Raw genomic sequence first — 25883 nt, 5'->3', positions numbered from 1 at the left:
ATTTTACATCAATTTTGAAAAAGCAAACTAGTTTTCAAACCTTCATTTCCTTCAGCCCGTTGCTGCTTGTCTTGACATCTGTAACTGACCTCATTATCCATTTGTCTATACCTGTAGTCCCGGCTGTAGGTATGCGTATTGCGTACAACTGTACAGTGTAGCGTAGAGGATTAATACGCAGTTTCGTATGTGAGCATTGTATCGTTTGCTAAGTTGCTTCAAAACATGCTTTAGGCTCAATCTATGTTTCGTTACTCCCATCAATATCAGTAGCTTGTTTTTTCAATGCAGACTCAACTATTTTAGACAAAAATTTTAAAGGTCTTCGTGTCGTTCTTGCCATATTATACAAACCGTAGCTATAGGCTAGTAGCGTTGACAGGGGGTGTCCTGGAGAGTACTTTTAAACCCGCGCCCGGTATAGCCTACTTTTAGAGGCCCAAAACCTTTCCAAGGAGTCCAGGGGTTTGAAGAAACCGTCTTCTATTCTTTGGATATGGTGCATTTTTTTTATAAGTGTTTTGAATCGTGGCCCGACAATCTCATTTGGCACCGGCCCCAAATTGTCCCGTCAACGGCCCTGACGGTAGCTGATGGCATCTTTATTGATTGACTCAATCTGCTGTTGAAGGTGACGACAAGTGGTTGTTGAAGGACTGGATTGTGGACAGTAAGCGAAAGAAGCAAAAGTTCACCTTCAGTCACGTCACTAAGCGCATGGACACGCCGAGTATTTCTGTAGGGAGACGAACCGGGATCCTTTGGAACATCAATCTGTTGTTTCTAGAACCGAGCGATTACAATCTGACGTAATATACAGAAGCTATAAATGATGGCGGGAGTGGCGATTCTTCTTCAGATTCTTCACAGACAAGGGAGAAAATAGTGAATTTTATTTGTAGACAGGCATGCAGCCTACGTCATTAAATATGATTGAAAAACTGTAACGCAAAAGAAAGAGAAAACTGGTTAGTGGAAGTAGTACGGTATATAAGAAAAGCCTCGCAAGAATTTTTCAGACGTATAAGAGAAGCCGAAAAGGATTCAGTAAAGTTAGAATATGAGACCTACAGCAAATAACGATTTTTAAACTTGGCAAACATATTTTAAAACGCTTTATTTCGTACATCTAAATTATTTTATGGTCATCATGCAACTTTCTTTTAATCTACAAAAACAACTACACAATTCACTTATGTTTATTCTTAAAAATATAAATTTTACCAGCAAGGAAGTTTAACCTAAAGAATTTCTACATAACGAATAGCTTACGAGTCATACAAATAAGATTGTAGGTCAGCCTTCAGTGATGTAATCGCATATACAGCAGAGTACAGGAAACTAACATTATTGGAAGTCAAGTTTCAATGGCTTTCGAATATTTGATCAGATTTGAGGTAGGTACCTTAATAGAGTCTTTTGATGCAGTGCGTTTTTAAACCAACAGTTCTTATACAAAACAAGCCGCCTACTAGGCAGATATTATCGGCTGATCGTTTATAGACCGTACAGTAACTTCGCTTTATTACATTATTTGCAATTGATTACAAGCTGTGAAAATCAAAATGAGATCTCTGCATGTTTATATCTGAAATGGCAGTAGCCTACGCTATGCCTTTTGTAGTTTATTTATCTCCAGAGAGTATACGCACTAGCATTAAAACTGTTCCTTTTTGCTTTGTAATATCATGCAAAGACAGAGCAGAAAAATCTTGACAGACTTGACATAGAAACTCTTAAGCAATGTTACTATACTGCCTTAATATTAGAATGTCTTTAAAGTGCTGTTTACTAGCAAGTGAAAATTTAGAATTTGATGTCACATAACTCTGCGTAACAACTAAAAACAAGCAAGATTATTTCTTCGCATACTTCACAATCGGCTGTTGCTTTTTATATTACAGATTGAAAAAAATACAGTGTTCATTGAAAATTATTTTTACACTGATAAAATAATCTGCAGCATGTTACTTTCTGTGCTAACTAATATGAGTGCTTTTGCTTCTCAACTGATATTTTCCCCAAAGTTTCTTATCGTATGTGGTCTGGCAATTGACGGGTAAGACAACTTATTACAATAATTCCTTTTTTTACAATAATTCAAGGACTGTCATGATTTATGAATATTTAAACCTAAAGTGGTATGGCTAGATCAAGATAACCTTCAACGCATGCAAATGTTAGGCTTTAAAAAGGAATTCAATTCGATTTATCCATTGATGGGATTGAAAGTTCTTTTAAACGAGTTTTATGTGATACGGGGCTTGCGAAACCAGCTTTGCATAGCCCAGAACAGCAAAAACGTATTTTGGTAGATTTACAGCACTGATGATGAAAACAGATTTAGTTTTCAAAACGTTTGCACACGTTTCGTTTCTGTTTTTAGGCTCTATATTTTTACTCGGTTTGTTTATTATTATCTTATTGTGATTTAAAGAAAATCTGTATTCTCAAACCAGTGAAAATGAGTTGAATTTCATTTATGGATTAAACTGAAAAAAACTTGACAAAAAGTAGCGTTTCGTAGTGGGCCATCTGATGGTGGCAGGTATCCTTCTGTTCTGAACTCACTGGAAGTTTGTATGACGTCATATTTCTCACTGCGTCAACAATGATGATGTCACATACAAAGTTACTCAGATTACAAAGTGCACATCCAGCAAATCAGTTCTTTTTTGCATTGATTTAAAGTCTGCAACGTCTGCAGAAGTTTCAATGCAAAAAAGCACTGATTTGCAGACTGCGCGCTTTGTAATTTGCATAACTTCATGATATCACTAGTGAAGCATGCCACTGGTCAGTGCCGGATTAAGGGTCTGCTGGCCTGTAGGCACATTTTATAAGTGGCCCGAAAATCAGGGTTGCCAAATAAAAAATTAGAATTATAAATGTTGCCAAATCATTGTCACAAAGATCGTTGTTGCAACTATAACACAGGGTACCGTGCAAAAACTTGGTCATATGCCTATAACTAAATAACACCTTTGGACTTTTTGCGATTGAAAACACGTAGTTTTTGAAGGTCAATCTTACGGAGTAGGTCGCTTTCAATACACAAAAGTGCCAGTGTACCAAGACGTTGTTGACACATTGTTGATCGTTTAACGTCTTTAATTCGTTTCAGTTGTGAAAACGAGCGTTCCCCCGAGCAATTCGTAGCCATTAGAGACAAGTAGGCTACATTCTAAGTGCTATTTCAGTGTTCGGAAATGCATCGTTTCATCGTTTCATTGATGTCTTTTGCTTCTGTTTCATCGAGTCTTTGCTCTTTATAGTCTATAATCTATATACTTATAAATACTTAATAGTTTAGAAAATAATCATTTTGAAAACATGACAAAGTTTTTACTGATTTTAAAGTGGCCTGGATTTTTGACTGGCCTGTAGGCACGTGCCTACTTTGCCTAATGGCTTATCCGGCACTGCCACTGGTATCCAGTTTCTTTATTTATAAATAGCCTTCATTCTGCCATTTTGAATAGTACACTGTCTACTTGAAACCTTCAACTTAGTAAATGCATAGGTAGGTTTTAGTTTTCTATCTCAAACTACTTCTTCAAAGTTATGTCACTGTTTTCAGACAGAACGTAATCGCTTGTAACGATTGCCAGTTGCATTATTGCAAGAATAGCTTTCATAACGCCGCTTTAGAAAGCAGGTTTTCTTTTGTTATCTTCTTTAGTTTTATTAATTCATCACTATCTTTAGAAAAGATGTTCCTTTCATGATCAGCGCAATATTCAATGCATTGACGTTGGGAGCCTCTTTGTGGTCTCTGCATCAAATCTACATCCTTGTATTTCATCCACTTGATTTGTATCGTGATGAGAATACCATCGGCTACGTCCACCACGACGAACGGGTATCCAGAGATGAAAGTATTAGGAAAAACCAAAAACAAAAGTGAGACAAAACACGTTTTTATTTAATTATTTTCAAAGTGTAAATGACTTATACCTTCACATTATCACCATTTTGAAATTTCTAACAAAATCCAACAAATCTGTTTTCGAGTGACCAATTCCTCAAGCAACTTGCGAATTAAGCCTATTTGTATGTCTACTGAATGGTTTAACTTGTCATAGCCATGTTTGAGAAAGAGATAATGACGTCATTTACGTATCTAAAGTTCTTACAAAATATTTTTATGTAAAATGTTTATTTTATGATTTTGGAAACAAAATTCATCTCTATCAAGTTTTAGAACCACACTTTAAAGAGAATATTATCATTCCTGAATATACAAACCTGAAAGCCTGCAGGGCAGAAAGTTTTTGGCCAATCTCAAGTTTCTAACAAGTTGATAGACTGGTAAATGCTTTGAGAAAAATGACGGTCAAATGATGACGTGGACCTGATTTAGACATTAAAACTAGACCTCTGATTTTGACTTGATTTAAAATTTCAATGCAAAGCTTTCCAAACAGCTGAATTCAGTGCAAGCATGATTTGTAAAAGCGGTGATTTACAGCTAACAGAATTGATTCTATTTCACGTTGATTCTATGTTTGGAGACGTTATATCAATGTCAAAATGACGCATTTTGTCAGCTGTCTCATATAAACAATTCGTCCCGGTTTAACGTTGTAATCAGTTGGTTCATATCATGTACAAAATTGTTTATAATAACATGGTATCTACGTTCTATTCAATCGAAGAAGCATCACAGTGATTTGTTACCTCGAGATAGCGTTGATAAATAAATATTTATTTAGCATATGAATCGTTTATCTAGTAATGAACAACGGTTGGTGTAAAACTTTGTAGTGATAGTTAATTACAGTATAATTTAAATGAATATCTGAATCTTATGTCAGAAAATTCTTGTGTCAGAAATTTTTATGTCTAATTCAGAATATTTTTTTTGGCGACACCCATATCAATAAATCTATTTCTCAAGGCAAGTAAAAACTACAGGACCAATTTAATGAACAAAGAGGCCAATATTGCAAAACGTCTTCACTAAAAGCAATAGCTTATAAATGTGTTCCTGAACCTTTAGAAAAATAACACAACTTAGCCGATAAACATGTAACCTAATAGTTATAAGTCTCTCTATAAAAATGATGGCCTAAGTGTGATTATCGTATTGTTACCATTGTTGTAAACTAATCCATTCTTTTGTAATTTTGTCACTTTTTTCAAGCTGCATTTCAATTGCTTGATATTTCTCTTCCACACACCCGACGACTGGCAGCAATTTCGAACTTACACCAACAAATTCGCAACTCAGCAGAAAAGCTTCCAGTACTGTGGTTTAACAAATATTTAAGCACCAAAAACCTCGCGACTTAAATCACGACACTTCTTCCACAAAGCCGACCCATCTCCAATTAATATTATAAAAAGTGGCAGAACTTGTAGAATACAAAATCCCTCTTGTTAGAGACTTAATCACAGACCCAACAAAAGCTCTCTCAGGCTTTGACACTGCCACAAGAAAAGTATGGTCCACTGCAAACCTCATAAGAACAAAACAAACTAAGACAAGTAACAATCCGATAGGAGATGACAACTCAACCAAACTGCCCAAAATGCAACGCCCTAAATCAGTCTACAGACCATCTCATATTGGAGTGCCTATAACCAAGCTTCAAGGAGGATACTTCACAGCTCACCAGTACAACAACGTTCTCATGGATTGGCTAAATGAGAGCTGCTTGGACTGATAGCGTCTTACAAAACAACATTGCTTGATATAGCCTACTATAAATAGAAAAGATAAGTTGCTTAGAATAGCCTTTCCAAAATCAATATCTGCATATTCGGAGGCCAGGTCTATTAAATTTCGCAGTACCGGCCTGTAGCTTTGATGTGGAGACTATATTCAAATGATGTGATCCTAATGATAAAATTTGATCCACATTTAGACGCAAATTACATGCCATTTATGTTCGGTGGTCTTCTAAAAGCAAATTTACAAACAAAATATTGTTTCATTGCGCTTTTTTTTATGAAGATCATGCTAAAAACGCTCCAAGGAAGTCGTTGAAATGCAGTAAACAACGTCAACATACACAAATGCTTGTGTTCAGAATACCTACTGTATTTAGCAAGAAAGTCATTGATTCAGTCTTTCGAAGAATGTCGAGAAAGAAGTAAAACTTACATTGGAAACTTTAATTAAATTTTGATGTTATCTTCTCAAAGATACGCTTTCTCTCTCTTATTCAATTTGGCGAAACTACAAACTTATTTTTATTGTTATTGTATCTGAGTTGTAAAAGCGGTTAAAATGAAATTTTACTGTATCTGTTCTGACTTCCACCTAACCGCATTCTGTGGTTCTTCTATTTAAAAAACTTTGGTTGGAAACCTCCTGCTTTGTGGAGTCAATGACTGGCCCAGGCTAAAAGGGGAAAATTGAAGTCAAATAGCCCAGAAAGCAAATCAACCCTATTTCACATTAATTCAATGTCTACAGACGTTTTAAGAAGGTTTCTTAGGTGTGTTTTGATTGAAGCAGCCTGCTGCGTTTACATCTGGACGACAGAGAAACAACACACGTTTGATGTGTCATTGTGTAACCTTACAAGAAAGATGTCTCACTAAAAATGTTGTTAGTTTAAATAAATTTCTTACGGCAATTGGATTTGTAAAACTGTAGCCCATGTCGTCCAGTCTACCAATGTTCACCAGACCGCTTAATGAGAATGGGTCAGGAAACAAACTCAGAGTCAGCGACAATCAACTTTGCACAAATTTCTTCCAGATTATGTAGGTGTGAAAACGTGACGTTGTGTTTTGAAAAGTAACTTTAGAAATTTTTATAATTTTTCAATGACTTGACTGTGTTTTACAAAAAATTGGATAAACAATTTACTCATATTTTAATTTATATTTTGTTCCGCCTGTGGGTAACTAGGTTTTAATGACTAATATAAATCTGCATTAACTTTTACACAAAGTAGACAACATTAATTTGGATGTGGTCTTTCGACGCTGTTGATATTTATGATCTAAAAGCAATAAATTATCATCAAAGGCAGTGAAGATCTGATGCGTGCAAATTAAATCATTTCAAAACGGTGGGGTGGGCTATTTCGCTTTGTTGGTAGTCGGCAGTCGTTTTATCGTTCTAATAACATCAAACTGTCAACGACACCTAGAAGTGTTGCATAATCGCCTTGAAAAGAATTGATTCGCTTACTTGACACTAACTGACATAAAGTTGACTGACAAAAGTCATTGTGGTTCATTTGTATTAGCCGGAGGCATTAAAGCTATCTGTGGTTATGTGAAGAAGCTGTATTTGCATTTTTGAACGGTTCACGCCTTAACAGTCGTTTTGACCATAGTGAATGCACTCAAAGCATACTCGAAGTGGAACCGCTGTATGCCAAACAACCAAACCATTTTGTGTGCTGTAATATGAAGTAAAAACATATTTGATGTGCTCCTTCAAACTTTTTCTCCGTCTGCAAACGTTGAATCGATGAAAAAATACGGATTGCTAACCAAGGAATAGGCCTGCCAGGGCCGTTGATACAATAATTTTGGCTCAGTACTAATAAGATCCTCGGCCTCGAAATCAAGACACTTCTAAGAAAAACATGCTATGTCCAACAAACACCAGGAGGTCTCTTGTAGTTTCCGAGCCCTTTGCAATGATTACTGGCCTCTAATATCACTTAGGGCCAGGATATAAAAGTACTTTCTGGACACCCCTGTCAGCGCTGCTGAGACCTGGTATTGTCTTTACATCCACCGTGGCGAAATTGTTCCAACTGCATTAACGGCCTCCGTGTCCTGCTATTACGAATGTGGATTCCGCTATTCGAAAAGACTCATTTTATCATCTCTATTGACTACTTCAAGTAGTCTATTTCTATTGGGTGCTGAAAAACTTTTCTTCCCATGAATACTTTTGGTTTTTGGGATTCCCTCATGCAACTGCATTCCTACTTTTATCTTCAGTTGATTGCACTATCTGTTCTTTCCCACACAGCACATAGTAATGACCTATTGTTATCTACCAAAACATAGTTTTTTCACAGCTGCCGTATTCCTTCGTTTGGTGCTGTAAGACTTTTGTTTTTAGGTTTATCGTTCATAAACGTGTTTGGCACTAACGACATGTTCAATTGTTCATATTGCCATAACCATCGTGTCTAAATGTTTCATTTTGGTTGTTTTTTTAGGAAAATAGGAAATTCACCTCCTGTTTATCCAAATGGTTGGTTCCGAATCATGGACTCGCTGTCTTTGAAGAAAGGAAAAGTGAAAAGTGTTTATGTATTTGGTGAGTGCAAAACACACGCTACAGTGCAGGGCTGTTGAGCGAATAATTTGGGCTCACTTCCAATAGAAAGCCCGGGCCCCCATAAACAAGACAGTTCCAAACAAAACAACAGGACTCCAAATAATATGTGTTGTTTCTATGTTCTTAGCCCTCTTGAAAAGATTTCGGGCCCATAAACTTATCTTGAGCTCGTGTCCAATCGTACCCTCATGGATCATCTTGTCAACGCAACTGCGAAGGTGGTTGGTTTTGAATCTTTATCCTCGGACTGACAAAGCCTTGATAGGTTATTCCTGGTAGTTTCGCATACTTGTAGAGGATTTTGACGCAGGACCGGTCACCAAGATTGACAGAGTGAAGTTTCCGATTGTTGAAGTGTTGTTGCCATGGAATTATTCCATCCATTAGGTGCCGCCAAATGGAGAGCAGTCTTTAGAATGCGTTGCTCAAGCGCACACCCCAAGAGTTGAACCAGCACCGCTTGATCTTGAAGCTTCTACGTTCACGAAGTCATGCACGCGCTAACCAACTGAGGTATCGGGGCGGATTAAGGTGTTTCCTATAGTTTTGACTAAAGTGCTACATCTTTCTTCACCGTACAAACATAACCTACAAATCGAATACCAGTTAGAATATCACGCAATGGAGATAATAATGGAGATATAATGGAAACACTTGCAGCATCACACACTTATCTGTATTGATCAATTGATCATGGCGTCACTTCTATGACGCGGGAAGACATTTGGACGTCAGAAGCGATCTCAAATACCCAACAGGTGTTTCTCTGTACACAATGAAGCAAACGTTTGCTTGTTATTCAAAGCTCACGCAGACATTAATCTAGTCCAGGGTTACTCAACTAATATTAACAAAGGTTCAGTCTGACAAGTTGAATATTTTTAGCGGTCCGGTGAATAAGTAATTTTTGCACGCAACCACGAAAGTTAAACTATCTGTACCAGCACCGAACCATCATTTTTTAGGTAAAATGTAACTCGACCTGGATTTTTGATAAAGTGTTGGAGAGTCTTGATGGGAGAAGCCCGCCAAGCATGGGCGCCGATCCCTATAGAACAGCGGGGACATGTCCCCACCATCTTTTTACATGTCCCCACCATCTTTTTTCATTATGTTTATAATGTAAAAGGGAAAATATTAACCGAATGTCACAATTTTATTAGTCAGACGTTTAAAATCTATTGAAAGGAGGGGACAACATTTTTGTTTTATGGGAGGAAACCCCGACCGAGTAAACCCCATAGCTGTCAAGCTGAAATAAAAAATCTCAACCTCTTGCTAAATATGTGCATTGTGGGGCACATATTTACTAATCTAATTGTATCAAAAGCTGTTGTAGCTTCGCCGTTTATTCGAGATGCTCCAAGCTCCACACAAGAACTTGGAAAGCTAGGCCTATATAGGCTAAAAGGTTTCTGGGAAATTCAAGCATATGTACCTGAATCTTTATTCCAAAGAGTCTTTGCCTCAGGCTGCATCAAAACTGAAACCAATTTGTCCAACCAGATTGCTCACACGTGCAGCTGCTGTAAAAGCAGTGCTTGATGATTCTAACGTCAGTATAATAATAAGTCAGTATTGGAAGCCTTGAAGCAGCCGTGAGTCAATTTGATTCAAATGTAGCAACAACTGCAATTTGGCTTTTGAAATCTTTTTCTCGTGGGTCAAGTATGCTTAGGTTATTAGCGGCATTGGCTGTCATTCAGTGTATGGAACGTTTTAACAAAGCCTTGCAGGGTTGCACGGTGACTGTGGCTGGCATGCTTGAAGGTGCTGAACTTTGTAGTACTGCTCCGCCATCTACGCAATGAAGAAGAATTTCATCGTGTCTTTGTAAATGCTGAGAGGCTAATGGAAGATTGCAACCCTGAGTCATTGAAACTGTCACGTCCCAAAAAGATCCCAAATCGTCTTCAGCATGGACATGGCTGACCTCCTCAACTTTCAAACACCGGAGACGAAATATCGGTCAGAGTATTTTGCAGTCATTGACAGCGCCCAGCAAAATCTTACTGACTATTTCAAGACGACCGTTCTAGAGCAGTACAAAATTCTACAAGAATCACTCTTTTATAGTGGAAAGCTACAATCGCATGTGGTAGACGATTATCCTGAGTTCTCTGACACAGAATCCCTTGCACAAGAACTAAGTTATGCTTCTTTCGAAAGCAGTACAATGGAAAGTAGGTGGAAGATTTTTGAATGATAGGCTATTCAAGAAGGTGCCATCCGCTGCTCGGCAAATGTTTCCGAAAGTGGAACTTTTTGTGCGAATTTTGCTCATTTCACCAGCCAGCTCGTGTTCAGATGAATGGTCATTTTCAACTTTGCGACGTGTCAAAACTTGGTTACGATCTACCATGACACATGAACGACCAAATCATGCAATGGCACAACAAGGTTTTGAATTCGATCAACCTTCATGACCTATCCAAGGACTTCGTTTTTAATTCGCCGGAGACTCGTTGCCGAGTGTTGAGACGTCTGCTGTCCAATGCTGACACTGACAATTAAAATACACATCGCATCAGACTTGTACCTACTGTATTAGTTTGTTTGTCAGAACAGAACCCCCGATCTTTCTAGCTCGCTTTGCTGGTCGCCCCTTCCTACCTTTCCTAGTAAATGTCCCCACCAATTTTAAAGAGCGATCGGCGCCCATGCCGCCAAGTACTGAGATAAATCACAGAAAAAATTGCTTCCTACCAGTAGAAATACATTTAAAAAGGCCCTGAAACGTGGCAATGAGGTTATTCTTCCAGAAGCCCGAGGTCCACCATCAACACCCAGAAGGTTCGGATTCGGACCGCGGTCAGCTATTTAATTGAAAATTTCCTCCGGAATGCGTTATCACGTGCAGAGTCTACAAGACGTGCAATACAACTTGTCTACACTCGCCTAAGTAGTTTAGAAAACAAACGCCACTATTTTATTATTAAAAAAAAAGGCGATTACTTTAAACCCGTGTCAACTTAAAGTCAATCGGGGATCCGCGTAAAGCAGATACAAAAGCATCAAAAATTCAAGAAAAATGTGAACACTATAATAATTATAAACGACGACCTTTTAGAGTACATGTTAATTGTATGAGTAGCCTACATGCATAAAAGTGAGACAAAGTCCAATTTGAAATTCTTCTGTTGCATATCGTGAATTGCAACAAAAGAATTTCAAATTGCCAAAATGCAACAGAAGAATTTCAAATTGGACTTAGTCTCACTTTTATGCAATTGCATGTACTCATACAATTAACATGTAGTCTAAAAGGTCGTCGTTTATATTATAGTGTTCACATTTTTCTTAAAGTATTTTATTATTTTAGATTATTCCTATTATTACTTGATTATATTATTACGATTCAAAGAAGCATCATATAAGTAAATAAATATTATATTTACTGCAATGCAGCATTCAACAGCACTAAGCAGAAAATACATGCAAAAACAAGGAGTCGACTTCAACTATCCTTCAAGTGTTGTTGCTTATGTATTCACAATGCTTTTTGTATCTAGGTCAACAATTAGCTGTGTTTCGAAACAAACGTGGCATTGTGAGGGTCATGGACGCCTACTGCCCCCATCTGGGAGCCAACATGGCTGCAGGAGGAAAAGTTGTCAACTCAGATTGTCTGGAATGCCCATTCCATGGTTGGAAGTTTAGTGGGGAAACAGGAAAGCTGGTTGACATTCCTTATGCCCAAAAAAGTAAGTGCGCCTTTCGCGGATTGTTTCATCAACCTAATAATTTTAAGGTTATATTTTAGTCAGTCAATAAACCAGTTTTTGAAAGGGAATCTATTTTTTTTTCAAGAGAAATTTTAATTTGGCGTATTTTATGGCGATTTTAAAATTGGTAATACTTGACTTCAGAGTTGGTGGATATTTTGAAATAACTGTGGAATATTTCAGTTTTAATTATGTTGTACACTGTACAGTAACATAAGATAGACTACTGTTAGGAATGAGCAATTTAACGACGAATTGCAAAACTAAAATTGAATTGCGTGAGTTCACGTTCATTTGCATTGCACAATCCACGCATTTGAAGTGATCATTGCGATCAACATTGCTTCTATGTTCTTGTTCCTGGTCATGAACCAAGGTAACAACCAATCATAGACATCGCTTTCACAGCTGGTTGCAATTTTCCACTTGCTGGTACAGACAGTTGCGCAACAGAAACCAATTTACCATTCAGAAGTTAAATGTATGTTTCATTGGCGTAAAAGTTTGTCGTTTTGATGTTTGTCAATGACTTCAAAAACAAGGGGGATTCCAAAGCGTTGCCAATGAAAGTGGAGATTATCAAATAACATTCCAGTAATGTTGTTGCCATGAAGCGGAGGTGTGAAAGTTAATCTTAAGATCTTATCGTGTATAATAATAAAACAAACCGGTCCATTGCCACAAATCACTTCGTTTTATCTCAATGACACTTGATGCACAGTAAGTAATTATTTTAGCACAAATATTGTTCATAGTATGATGATGAAAAGGACTTTCATCCAGTTCTTAAGTAACAACATCCATTTCCATCTGCTTACTTTTCTCACCACTTCAACAAGTATGGTAATAAGAGAGAAGTCAAGCAGAGGTTAAAGGCGACAAAAACGCGTCTAAATGTAAGGGGTGGTGGGGGTAATTTAAATTTTAGGCCTGGTTTTAGGATATAACAGTAGCCTACTATACTATTTTTTAATCAGAGGTCTTAGAATATACTGTTGTATCTTAAAACTAAAGCTAAAGTTGAATCCCCTCTCTGTTAAATGACACGCTCAAGATTAAAATATGTTCAGAAGAAAATCAGCGCAGACGTTGAAAGGATGAAAGTGACAAATCAATCATGTAGGAATTCATACATTTCAAGCTATTTACCTTGAAACATGAAACCCTATAGTCCGTAAACTACAATGGCAATGTCAATGAAAACTTCATTTTGATTATAACATACATTGCAGCATGCTTTTTGTGTCTCCCCATATAGTTTTGTTTTCATTGTTTTCTACAGTTGCTGATGGCAGTTCTTTCTTTATGCGTAACAAACGTAATTTCACCAGTGCTAACAAAGCCTGAGGAAACTAATGAAATTTAAAGTAAATATTTATAACTTTTAAATGAAACATAGCAGGAAGCAATTAAGTCTCGCTTGTTATAAAATTATAAAAAATTATCTCATCCCATTAGCCCTGACATTATTCTGTATGGTATGAAAGAAGAGAAGACAATATCAACAAAGATTTCTTATTGACAACCATGTAATTTGTGTACGACACGAAAAAGACGAAGCTGGATGCATTGAGCGATGTACCAGCGCACCGACTAAAAACAAAAAAGAAACTCACTTTAAAAACATAAAATTTGATTCATCCAGCAGCTTCTATTGTCTGCATACCTACGAGAAATTGTTTCTAGGAAATTCTTATTTTCTGAAGGAGGTTTTATTAAAATAGTTGCGCCGATGATGTAGTAATAAACTTTTGAACACACAAAGGGCAAACAATCTCATCTAACAAACTGGCTGGTTTAGAGTAAAAAAAGGAGAGGTACTTGTCTCCACAGAAAATTAGATTTACACTACAAGCACAGTAAAGTAGTTGGCCTAAATACCATGGCATCACACAACATTTAGAATATCTGTTGCGTAATATAGGCTAACTATGGCTGACTCAACTGCTAGTTATAGTTGCAAGGTAGTTTAAATGTTGCGTTCTATGTCAACATATGTTTTTACTTGTAATGATAACTTTGGTAACATAGATAGATGACCTGCTTCTCATTCGCATTGACAGTGTATTTTTTTTTATAGATGAATGTTTTAATTAATGAGACTTTTCCAGAAGAAATCTCCCGAGAAAAACCCTCCCACTAAAAACTCTTCTTTGGAAATGTTCCATTATGAAACGCTTTAGAGATAATGTTGAAATGTTGACAAATTTCAATATTAATGCGCTTTTGTCGATGCTGCTTTCTTTCATTACATCATTAGATGAGGTTTTAATTTCAAATTTTTCCTATCAGTTCCAACATTCGTATCCGTTCCCACTTGGCCGTGTCGTGAAGTGAACGGAGTGGTGTACGTCTGGCATCACTGCGACAAAGTAGAACCAGAATGGAGGATGCCTGAAGCTGAAGGTCTCAATAACTTGAAGTATGTTGGAAGGACGGAGCACATTATCAACGCACACATACAGGTAAGATCACTGTTGGGTTGTGCAGCAAGTCAGGCAAACACGAAAACATAGTTATTTCTCCTTGTGCAACTTAAGTCGGTCAAGTCAAAGAGAATTAAATCCTTTTTTTTTTATTACTTGCAAAGTCTCTGACGACAAATGTGTCTTCAAAAATTTTTGTATTTCATGTTAAAACTTTGACTTCAAAATTCTTTAAATTGAAACATTTCGTTTCAAAATAACTTTACCAGTAAAAAGTTTCCTCTCGTTTCATGTCAATGAATTTGGTTTCACGGAAACAGGATAAAGGTTACAATAAAAGTAAAGGATATGACGCAACATGGCGTCACAACTTCCAACTCAGTTTCAAATCAATGCAAATTCAATCAACATCGTAACGTTTTCTTTGCCACAAAGGCCGGGAAACATTTATGGTCACTTTTCATAGACTCCGTCCGTTGTATCAATCTGGATAGGCCTACTACACACTTCCCAAGACTTTTTAATAAAACTCAGCAATATTTCATGCTTCAATGCTATTCCTTGACGTCGTTATGATGTAATATCTTAATAAGGTTTGACTTTTTTTTTCTTTGACGTCAAGAGACCATTTGAGCTAGGCCTACGGTATAAAAAGTTCATACAAACTGCAAGGCAAATCTGCAAGCGTTGCACAATTAATATTTACCAAGCCTTGCTGTGCTGTAGATAGAGGATATCATATTTTAATTTGAGAAAGATGTAATATTTACAACTGCATTATTAGCTTATCAATAAGTTGGCTTTGAATATTAATAAACTGTAACTTGACAAAAATATTTCGGAAAAAATTTGTTCGTACACCTTGATAATCTGACTTTGCTCAGTCTTGTACTACAGTATAAATAAATTTCTATATTTCGTGGTTTATTAAAATAAACTGCGCCCATTAATGTTAAAAAACAAAGTTGATTTGTTGTTTTAATGTCTTGAAACCACAGTGGAAGCTTAAAACAACTTTTTAAATTTTAAAATGTAAGTTGTTAACTAAATCGTTTTGACTCTTTAATCGTGTATGACGTAATAGTAAAACATCATGATCTTGCAAAACATCACTTTTATAAGTGTGTTTCTAAAAAAAACAAATTTAATTTTAGATCTTTCAAATCTTCACATTAATAACACAAGGGTTTCCAATCATTTTTTTAGTAATTTGTAGTCCATGTAATCTAATTGTGAGCGGAGTATTGTTCTGACTTTAAGCGGAGTATTGTTTCGGTTCTAGTATTTTGTATCCCTCCACTTTTCGGTGTCGGGTCGGAATCTGTCCACATAATATTTTAATGTCAAAGTTGAGGTTGTCAGTGCGAATATGTAATTCTGGCAGGCTTATAGGTAGGCCTAGGCTACAAATTATTTTGGTTTGAGAGGCTATGCAATTTGTACAAATCCTGTAAGATTTGATTTAATAACTTTACTTTCAGGACATACCAGAAAATGGCGCGGACATAGCTCATCTTGACCACTTACATAAGCCCGTCATTGGAAGCGATGTAGAAAAGACCAACGATTCTATTCTTAATAACCTCATCAAGCATCAGATACAGGTGGAGTAGTTATCAAAGTGCTTTAATAATTTCACCTTGAGTTTGGATTTTAGTTAGTCGGCTGCGTAGCCGAGTGGTGAGAACGTCTGCGCGACATTCGAAAGGACGTGGGTTCGACACCGCTCCAGAGCACGCGGCTGTGTCACGGCAAAGACACCCAATGGCAAGCCAAACGAAGACTATATGTCACTTCGCTGCTTCGTCTGTTGTGTCGCATCTGTCAGTCTACTGTATGTTATCGCAATTGGCGCAAATAAAAACACGATTTTTATTAGTTGGTTCTGGTAATCTGGTTCATGAAAAAAAATTAAGAAAAATCGATATAATTTTAACAGGAAAAAAATTAATTGTTGTCGGTTGTGCTTTGGAACGAGTGTTTTCCTACATTATTTTGGACAATCATAAAACTTGCTTTAACATAACAGGCAAAATGGAAGTCGTGTGAGAACCCCGAGGAAAGGCATTGCTCCGCAATTGAAATACAAGACGACATTCATCTTCATGTGTTTGGTGTTCGCTTTCAGCTTGTACATCTCAAGTTTAGAATCAGTCAGGTAATAAATTTTATTGCTTTTGCTGCATAAAGTATCTATTTAAAGATATTCTGTAAATTAATCGCAAGCTACTGAGCCCAAGTTCAACGCAACTTCAATAAAGGCGCCTTTGGCGGTTTATATGATGGTAATAAACTACTGCGCTTCCCAGTCAGCTAATCAACCACTTTCAACTATGATTTGACGTCTGCAGACGTTGAATCAATGTAAAAAGAACCAATTTTGCTGGCTGGGTTGTTGATGTGTTAATTACATCATAATAATTCACATAAGCCCATATTAGGTTACAGTACCTTGTTCAAAGCAATGCAATAGTTTAATTATGAGAATTATGATTTATGATTATGCATTCATAATGAACATTTTGTTTTAGATTGGCGCTGGTGCTGTCCACATTTACGTTCAAACTCCGTTTTTTCGCGGATTGATGGTACAAAATGTGACTCCGGTTGAGCCCTTCCAGCAAAGACTTTCTCATTTGTTCTATATTTCCCCATGGGTTCCGACATGCATCGGGAAAGCGTTTTATTTGTTGGAAACCACTCAGGTAGGCCTAATACAAAAAAAAAATACAACCAGCCTACTTGTGTAGGCTATCAGCTTGTTTGACTTGAAGACTTTCACTGGTCACTTTGTACCCTCCCTGTTGCTGTGATAATACTACTGTGCAGCTAAATCTTGTTGTTAAGAAAGGAGCTTTCTTCCTGGCTATCTGCACAAGGCTGAGTACTAGGGTGGCTCATTTTCCTTGATGTTCTTTAAAATTTTTGTCAGTTTGGAATAATGTTCCATTTTGCTCACTGATATTTGCAAACCAAAAATTTTTGTTGGGGGTTGACCTTTGACCCTGGTTCACCCAAGGAGAAATTCTGAATTTTTCTGAAAAATTAGTAAATTTCGAAGTGGTTTAGCAGTATCTGAAGAGGGGATTTCTCAAAATTTGACCACGTGATTCTGACGTCACTTCCTCTGTTAACTTCCACGTGGAACATCTTCACCCTACTCCAAGTCTGAGAGTTACTAATAGTGCATGCTTTTAGTGTCATTTTAGTTTATTTTACAGCCTTTTCGCAGTCAGTGAACGTATAACATTATAGACCAACAAAAATATTTGGCACGAAAGATGAGAGTCATTTTAGAGTATTTCAGGGCCCCTGATTCCGAAAATGAACTTAGTTTTTTCGAATTGGCTCTAGTTTTCGAGATATTCGACAATGAAAATATTTTTGAAATCGTTACTCAAAAGCTTGACTTAGCAAATTACTTATTTTCAGCCCTGCTTACCATTGTGATGTCATAATTGCACTTGTCTAGTTCAATTGGTTCATATTGCACGAAAGTTCAAAACACAAGCAAAGGTTGAAATGAACTGTGTTTAACGCAAGGGAGACATAAATCTTCAATGAAAACAGTTGTGAATCAGTAGGCCTACATCACAAGAAAAATATCCCGAAAGTCACGTGTTTATGAATGCAGCTTCATATTGAAAAGGTCGGCCTACTGAAATGGATACTGTACAAATGAAATTTTATTCTAAGCCTTTGCTAAGGCCAAGTCTTTGCTGCAAGAAGTTTTTTTCTGGTCTATAGGCTAAATAAATGGCATATATCAATCAATCAATCAATCAATCAATCAATCAATCAATCAATCAATCAATCAATCAATCAATCAATCAATCAATCAATCAATCAATCAATGTTTTATTTGTCAGTAACAGGAACATAGGTACATGTTTGAAATATGCAATCTACACAATACAAAATTTACACAAGTTCCCATACCGACAGGGAGACAACGAGACGACCATACGGTCTACTTGTCAATTGCCACCCTACGGAAATTACGATTTTGCCATTTAAAATAAGCTTACAAGAGAAAAAATAAAACGTTAAAACGTTCCCGCGCTTCAACAACAACATACGCAGAAAAAAAAACATATTGATGATAACGTAGGCCTAAACACAAAATTCCATGAAGCAAGCAGAGAATAATCAAGTTTCCGAAGAAACTGACAAGTTGGTTTCCATAACATATCACTTACGATGCACTGTAGCTTTGTAAAATTAACGTTTTGATCTCTTTTTTGAAACAATGAAATGGTAAGTTTTTTAGCCTACTTGGAACGTCTGACCAGAGCATTGGTCCCAATACCTGCATGGACTTTTTGCCATATTCTGTGTTAGATCTATGTATCTATGTATAAAATAGTTGTTGCTTGTTTGATATCTTGTGTTATGCTGATGAATAGATGAAGCATTTGTAAATAAATCACAATACGTAGACGGATACTGATTCATATGAACTTTGTACATATGTTTTTTTATTTCAATGTTATGTATGTCTTTTAGTTTCAAGATATTCATTTTGAAAAATAAAAAATTAGTGTGAGCATAGTAATTTTGTTTCGTAATTATTCTTATAACCTTTTTTTGTAATTTTATTAATGGATCCAGTGCACTGTCACAGGCCTTTCCCCAACTTGAAATACAATATTGCAAATGACAGTAAATCAAAGCGTGATACACATCTTTTAAAGTGTCTGTGTTGACATAATTTCTGAGTTTAAGCAACGCCCATGAACCTGTTCGAAGAATGCCCGGACATTTGACCCCAATGAAATGTAGTCCAAAAAAAAAAAAACTCTCATACGAAAGAAGAAGAGGTTTGTGTCAAAGTCGTTTGGTTCTTAATGAACATAATAGGCCTAGGCTATGTAACAGTCATAGGTACACCTACATACCTGTTCATGTATCACCATGTGTCGCTTTTTTGCTGCTTGACTCGGAAAGTATGCACAAATAAACTACCGTACTCGTAAGCGTTACGTAACGTATTGCTTGAACCCCCTCCCCCCCGATGTGATGCTAACGTAACGCTTTTCATACCCCCCTCCCCCTCGATAGCGTTACGTAATATTTGAACGGTCCCTTTCGGAAACATTTGCCGAACAGCGGATGGCATCTTCTTGAATAGCTTATCATTCAAAAATCTTCCACCCACTTTCCATTGTAGGCTACTGCTTTCGAAAGAAGCATAACTTAGTTCTTGTGCAAGGGATTCTGTGTCAGAGAACTCAGGATAATCGTCTACCACATGTGATTGTGTCTTTCCACTAAAGAGTGATTCTTGTAGAATGTTGTAGTGCTCTAGAACGGTCGACTTGAAATAGTCAGGAAGATTTTGCCGGGCGCTGTCAATGACTGCAAAATATTCTGACCGATATTTCGTTTCCGGTGTTTGAAAGTTGAGGAGGTTAGCCATGTCCATGCTGAAGACGATTTGGGATCTTTTTGGGACGTGACAGTTTCAATGACTCAGGGTTTAATCTTTCATTGGTCTCTCAGCATTTACAAAGACACGATGAAATTCTTCTTCATTGCGTAGATGGCGGAGCAGTAGCCTCCTACAAAGTTCAGCACCTTCAAGCATGCCAGCCACAGTCACCTTGCAAGGCTTTGTTAAAACGTTCCAGACACTGAATGCAGACAATGCCACTAATAGTAATAACCTAAGCACACTTGACCCACGAGAAAAAGGTTTTAAAAACCAACCAGCACTTGTTGCTACATTTGAATCAAATTGACTCACGGCTGCTTCCAATAGGCTAATAAAATACGCCTTTGACAAGTAGGATGCTGTACAAACAACCCAGATATATTTTACTGCATGATGCAACGCAGAGGAGCAACGCATTCTGCGATAGACACAGCGCTATATAAAAACAAGCATTATTATTATTATTACTTTGACATGAAGCTGGGTGATCAAGATAAGTCCTGGGTTCCTCCTAAAGTATGCAAACATTGCACTCAAACCCGTTTCTGGGCTCAAGGCTAAGAAGTTCAGAGTGCCATGGCATAAAGAGAGCCATGGAATCACCATGAAAATTGATACTTCTGTGAGCATGTTCGAAGGAAGTTGGAACATCATGTTTACATGGAGTGTGCAAAGCAGTCATTGCGTGGACGTTACCATTTCTGTTTTTTGTTTTCCCTCTCTTGTTTCAAGTGGTGATTTGCTTGAAACAATAGGTAAACGGGCATGACTGAGAGTAACCTCAATACCTTCAGTAATGTTTTGGAGCAAGGTCAAGCTTTTTTCTCAAAACCATTTCTACCACCTACTGTAGTAGTTAAAGATTTAGTTATCAAAAGTGGTAGCTGCAATCTTGGCTAACTCAAAAACTAGAGCTAATTCGATAAAACTTAGTGCATTTTCAGAATTAGGGGCCTCGAAATACCTTGAAATGACTCTCACATGTCCTGCCTTTATATAAAAAATTTTTTTGTTGGCCTGTGAAAATCGATAAACATCGTCAAATGATTCAAGAAACTGAAAGCATTAGATATTTACTACAGTGAACGGTGCACAAAGAAAATCATGTCTGAAATGTGGTAGAATTCGACATTTTGAAAGTAATACACGTGTCAGTGTTCATGGAGCTGCTAATTAAACCACTTTGCTTGCTGCAAGTTTGTGTTACTGCCTCTTATTGTGTCCATTAAGATGCTATAGAGTGCATTAGAAGATAGCGAGTGAGCAGTTTCAGGGATAAGCGAAAATTCGATATTTTGAAAAAATTCAAACCAGGTGAACCAGGGTCAAACGTTAATATTTTTTTTGTGAAATTTGGTATAGGAGATACATTTACCAAAAGGAACAATATTACAAACTGACGAAAAAATTAAAAGAAAAAATTTTTTTTTTGAGATTTTGCGCCAGCCTACAGTGAGTACTCACTTGTACAGCGAGCAACGGTGTCTATTGCTGTCAATTCTTGCTATAATCGGCTGCCGAGAAACATAAATCCTGTTATGTTGTCATCTTTTTTCCAGTCATATTATGTTTGGATTTGATAATATATTTACTCGCGGAATCCAATAAATTTCGATGGATATATTCATGGCCCAGTTGGCCCTTTATCTTTGGTTAGCTGCTGGTCATTGCATCTCCAAATTGGTGGCTGCTTAGCCCGGTAGCCTAATCGGTAAAAATCCATACAGAAAATAATCATATGAAAATATCCCTACTGGAAAATACCCACTCAATAAATATCTATTTGGAAAACATCCCCTTTCTTGAAACATAAAGATACTTTCCATATGGATGTTTTCTGTTTGGATTTTTTCCGTATGAATATTTTCAGTATCAATTTTTGCCTAGATTTGGTTAGTTTATACTTCTGTCCCATCTACATCTATTCTTTGCTATTTGCAGATAGAACGAGATATTTTAATGTGGAACAATAAAACTTACCTTCACAAGCCTGTATTAGTGAAAGAAGAATCGGTTTTGGGAAAGCACAGACGATGGTATCAACAATTTTATTCGGAAAACAGTCCAAAAGCCGACGAATATGGAAATATAATTTCAATGGCAAAAACAGATGTTACAGATTGGTGATCAACTGGTGAAACAAACTGCCATTTTCAAAATAAAGCAGAACATCTTGTTTACTTAAATCAAAACTTTACCATCTTTGTAGAGCGAAATGATTGGTGTCTAAAATATTATGTGTTGGCTGCAGTGTGCTAGTTTGTGCAATAATACCACTTTGTTGGTTTTATGTATTGGTATTTGTGCACTTTACAGGCAGCTATATTTACTTTGTAATTAATTTTATTTATTTATAAATCATTTTAATTTCTTGTAGTCTTTGTTTTTTATATCGTTTTTAGCCTGCTTTAATAAATAATTTCCACTAAGTTACAAAGATTCGAAACAGCGTGTATTCAGTTAATTTGGAGTTTGCAATACACTGTAATTCGGATTGGCTTCTCATTGATAGTTTAGTCCAGACCCAAACAGTCACTTTATCTGATGTAGCCTGGACCCTCGCCATGTGGGATTCACCGATCTGATTAAGGTCTGTAGCCTACCAAATAACGTAGCTGCGTAGCCTAAGGAAGTTCTCAATTGCCGTTAAATTTATCTTCTGAGAGTGCACACCATTCATCAAAAAGATAGACTTCATTGGAGTAGACTAGGCTACATGAGAAGGAAATGTGTAGCCTACTGCAATAGGCCGATAGGCTTATTGCAGGGTATAGCCTATATTTCTAGACCTAACATATGTTTGTGACTAAAAACTGGGACGCTTTAAAACAACAAGCCTCATCGCACAACAAAAGTCTCGTTTACCTGGCTGCATCGTAATGTTCTAAATCTCATGACCTATAAAAAATGATGTTCTAAATCTAAAACTGGAGTTTCATTTTTTCTAAAAGATTTGAAAGGGATAAAAGAGAACTGAAAGAATGGGAATACCTGATGTAGTCTACACTTTACACTCTACAGTAACTTACTGGACAATTTATTATGGATTTTTGTTTTTGGACAATTTTACGACAAATCTCAATTTTTTGTTTTTCCGATGAGAGCTCGGAAATAATTGTAATGGTGGCCCAAAGCAAAGAAGCTGCCATTCTGCACAATCGGTATTCAACAGTGTCACGTGTGACGTCATAATGGACGTCACAAAGGCTCAACTGAACTGCTGGCATTGTAGTAGAGACTTGCGTCATTATGACGTCACAATTCGGCATTATTACGTGTATTGAATACCGATGTTGGAGAATTGCAGCTTCTTTGCTTTGAACCACCATTAGCCTACATTTATTGTAGCCTAGTGCTCAGTTATCAAAAAAATCTGAAATTTGCTGTAAAATTGTCCAAAAAAAAAATCCATAATGAATATTGTCCAGTAGGCTACTGTATTTTCTAATTCAAATCGGGGCCTAACCATCTTTTTGACCATTCTTCGTCTGTCTTAATGCTTGTGGTAGCTCATGCTCACATCTCGAGAATTGAACCAGCGCTGCTTGATTTTTTGCTTCTTTGCTCACAAAGTCGACTGCTTATCCAATTGAGGTAGGCTACCGGTTATTTTTGGCCGTATTTGCCCATCAGCTGTGTTGGTTCTTAATGGTTCATACTTCATATCCAAATCAAGTATAGCCTACCACGAACCCTGTGTTGGTAGATGGTTTACAAAAATGGGATGGTTGGTTGGTTTTGAGACACTAATATTTAAAATAAGAAGAATATAAGCAGCAAAGAAAAAAATCACACTCTTTTTTTCTCACAGCTTTTGTTTCCCTTTCTTCTTTGTTAAATCTATGGGTTGCCACTCACGTAGCCCTGTCACCGAGATTGATAGAGTGTAGTTTCCGCTTGCTGCAGTGTTGTTGGTGGGAAATTAATCTATCCATGTACAGTAGGTGCCACTGAATGGAGAGCTGTCCTATTGCGTTGCTCAAGCTCACACTCCGAGAGTCAAAGCAGCAGCGTTGATTGTTTTTGCCGTTCTTTGTTGATTTAATCTGGTGTTCCCGACAATTTTCACCAAATCAAACGTCATATAAAAACCGTTATGGTCTACTTAACCTAGCTGGCATCTTACGTCATGGAAATTGCTAGAAAATGTCCAAATATTGCACCATCGGTCGTAAGACCTGATGAAATATTGCATCACTACCTTTGAACACCGGTTTGAATTGCGTGACAATGTCTTTCATTATTGCGTCACAGTTACTGTCTACGTGCATTTGAGATATCGCAAATTATTCTAGTCATTCGTAAAATGGTTGCTTGAAAGTTGGAGGCATATTTAACTGTTTGCTTAGTGCTTGCCAGCTGGATAAAATTTCCGTCTTTTATCTAAGTAATCTGTTCTGTAGTGACAAGTTTTAGTGGTGTACGGCGTTACATCCAATTTCGACAGCCAGGTGGCTAATTTTACAGAAATACAAATTTGAATAGACGTTTCGAAGGAGTGTTTCTTTTTCGGTCATTACATACAGACGAACGGATCCGGGAACTTTATGTTACAATTTTCCCACGAAGAGATTATGGTTTACCGCTGTGACCATAAAAAATAAAAGACGAGTTCTTGTCGGTTGGTAGGTCAAGAAGAAATTAAAGCAAAATAATAAAAGAAGATCTTGTTGGTTGGTAGTCTACAGAAGCAAAAGAAAATTAAAGACATTTCTTCTCAATTGGTACTGAAGAACTTCAAGTTAAAAATTAAAGGCGTTTCTTTGTTGGTTCTGAAGAAAAATAACTTTGACATTCATTTGAAGAAAAAAGATTAAAGACAATCGATCTGTGCTTGAAGATTCAAGTGAACGAACCCAAGCAAGTTTTGTGGAACTCTAGGACTTCATATACCCGTACAACTACGGTATCGTGCATTTAAATTCTTTTTGTATTTTTATGGTCTTTGCAGTTAAGTTTTTTATAACTTAATTTTGTGTGTTTGTGTAACTTAATTTTTTTAATTGTTAAATTTAGCCCCAACATTTAATATGTCTACACTCGGTGGCGACAGGGACTCGACCGCCGTCGACTCGACTGAGTTTAAGCCTGATGGTGTTCTTTGCGGTCGGGCAGGCCATTCTGGGGAGGGACCCAGTAACGATGAGGCTAAGTCAGTTCGAGAGGCCCGGCATCTTAGACAGGATATTTTGACTCAAATTGGGGAACTTTCTGTAGCTCTAGGTTCTTTGAGTGATAAGCAGGAACTGTTAATTTTTAGATCTAAGTTCTCTACTTTGGAAGAGGAATTACGGCATTTCCATGCTCTTTTGACTAAAATTTTTAACTCTGCAATCTTGGCAGAACTTCGTGATAGGGTAGATCCCGAATATAACTCGTTAAAAAATAACTTCGAACAAAAAGAAAGTGGGTTCTCAGATATGTTGAATGCTGACATACATCCTGAGGATAGCGCCTCAAATGTAAGCACTAGGATGTCTAAGAGTTCGTCTCGGATAGTTGCACAAATTAACTTACAGCTAAGACGAGAGGAGCTCCAGATACAAGCTGAGGCTGAAGCAAGAGCTGCTGAGGCCATGGCGAGAGCTGAGGCCATACGAGCTGAGGCTGCCGCGAGAGCTGAGGCCGACGCGAGAGCTGCTGAGGCCGCCGCGAGAGCTGAAGCCGTACGAGCAGAGGCCATCGCGAGAGCTGAGGCCGCCGCGAGAGCCGAAGCTAGAGCTGCTGAGTTCGCACTCAAAGACGCTCAGTTGAGGGCTGAACAACGTAAAGAGGTAGTTTTAGCTGAATATCGATCAGAGTTGGGCTCCCGGCGTAGTTCTAAGAAGGGCTCTTCTAGCCATTCCAGAAATGAACATCAATCGCAGTTTAATTTACATAACCTTTTCCAGACGCCTGTTCAATCTGTAAGTGGACCAGTGCAATCCACACGTTTTCAAACTGTTTCAGGAGGTCTCGGGGCCGCAGCTAAGGATCTTCCGAAGGATCTAAAGCCAAAGCCTGCGAATTTTAGCCGAACTCCTCCCCCAGAGCGT

At 37.4% G+C, this 25883-nt stretch overlaps 1 protein-coding gene across 1 annotated transcript; it reads left to right on the top strand.

The window, feature by feature from the left end:
- Positions 1 to 1908: 1908 nt before the first annotated feature.
- On the top strand, positions 1909 to 22332 carry LOC145774338 (cholesterol 7-desaturase nvd 2-like). Its single transcript, XM_082585564.1, has 9 exons — positions 1909 to 2059; positions 3709 to 3903; positions 8142 to 8242; positions 11776 to 11967; positions 14281 to 14453; positions 15896 to 16018; positions 16444 to 16572; positions 16946 to 17119; positions 21790 to 22332. The coding sequence occupies exons 1-9, from the start codon at positions 1965 to 1967 to the stop codon at positions 21973 to 21975; spliced, it is 1368 nt and encodes a 455-aa protein (XP_082441690.1). The 5' UTR covers positions 1909 to 1964; the 3' UTR covers positions 21976 to 22332.
- The last annotated feature ends 3551 nt before the right edge of the window (positions 22333 to 25883 follow it).

Source organism: Aplidium turbinatum, chromosome 7 (genome assembly GCF_918807975.1).
Source record: "Aplidium turbinatum chromosome 7, kaAplTurb1.1, whole genome shotgun sequence".
NCBI lineage: Eukaryota > Metazoa > Chordata > Ascidiacea > Aplousobranchia > Polyclinidae > Aplidium > Aplidium turbinatum.
This window is presented reverse-complemented; position numbering and strand designations above follow the sequence as displayed.

Excerpts from the sequence above, each read along its gene's own strand:
- LOC145774338 (XM_082585564.1), top strand. The coding sequence starts at position 1,965 with ATGTTACTTTCTGTGCTAACTAATATGAGTGCTTTTGCTTCTCAACTG. Across the intron at positions 11,968-14,280 it reads CATTCCTTATGCCCAAAAAA|TTCCAACATTCGTATCCGTT; the intron begins GTAAGTGCGCCT and ends TTTTCCTATCAG. Across the intron at positions 16,573-16,945 it reads TCAAGTTTAGAATCAGTCAG|ATTGGCGCTGGTGCTGTCCA; the intron begins GTAATAAATTTT and ends ATTTTGTTTTAG.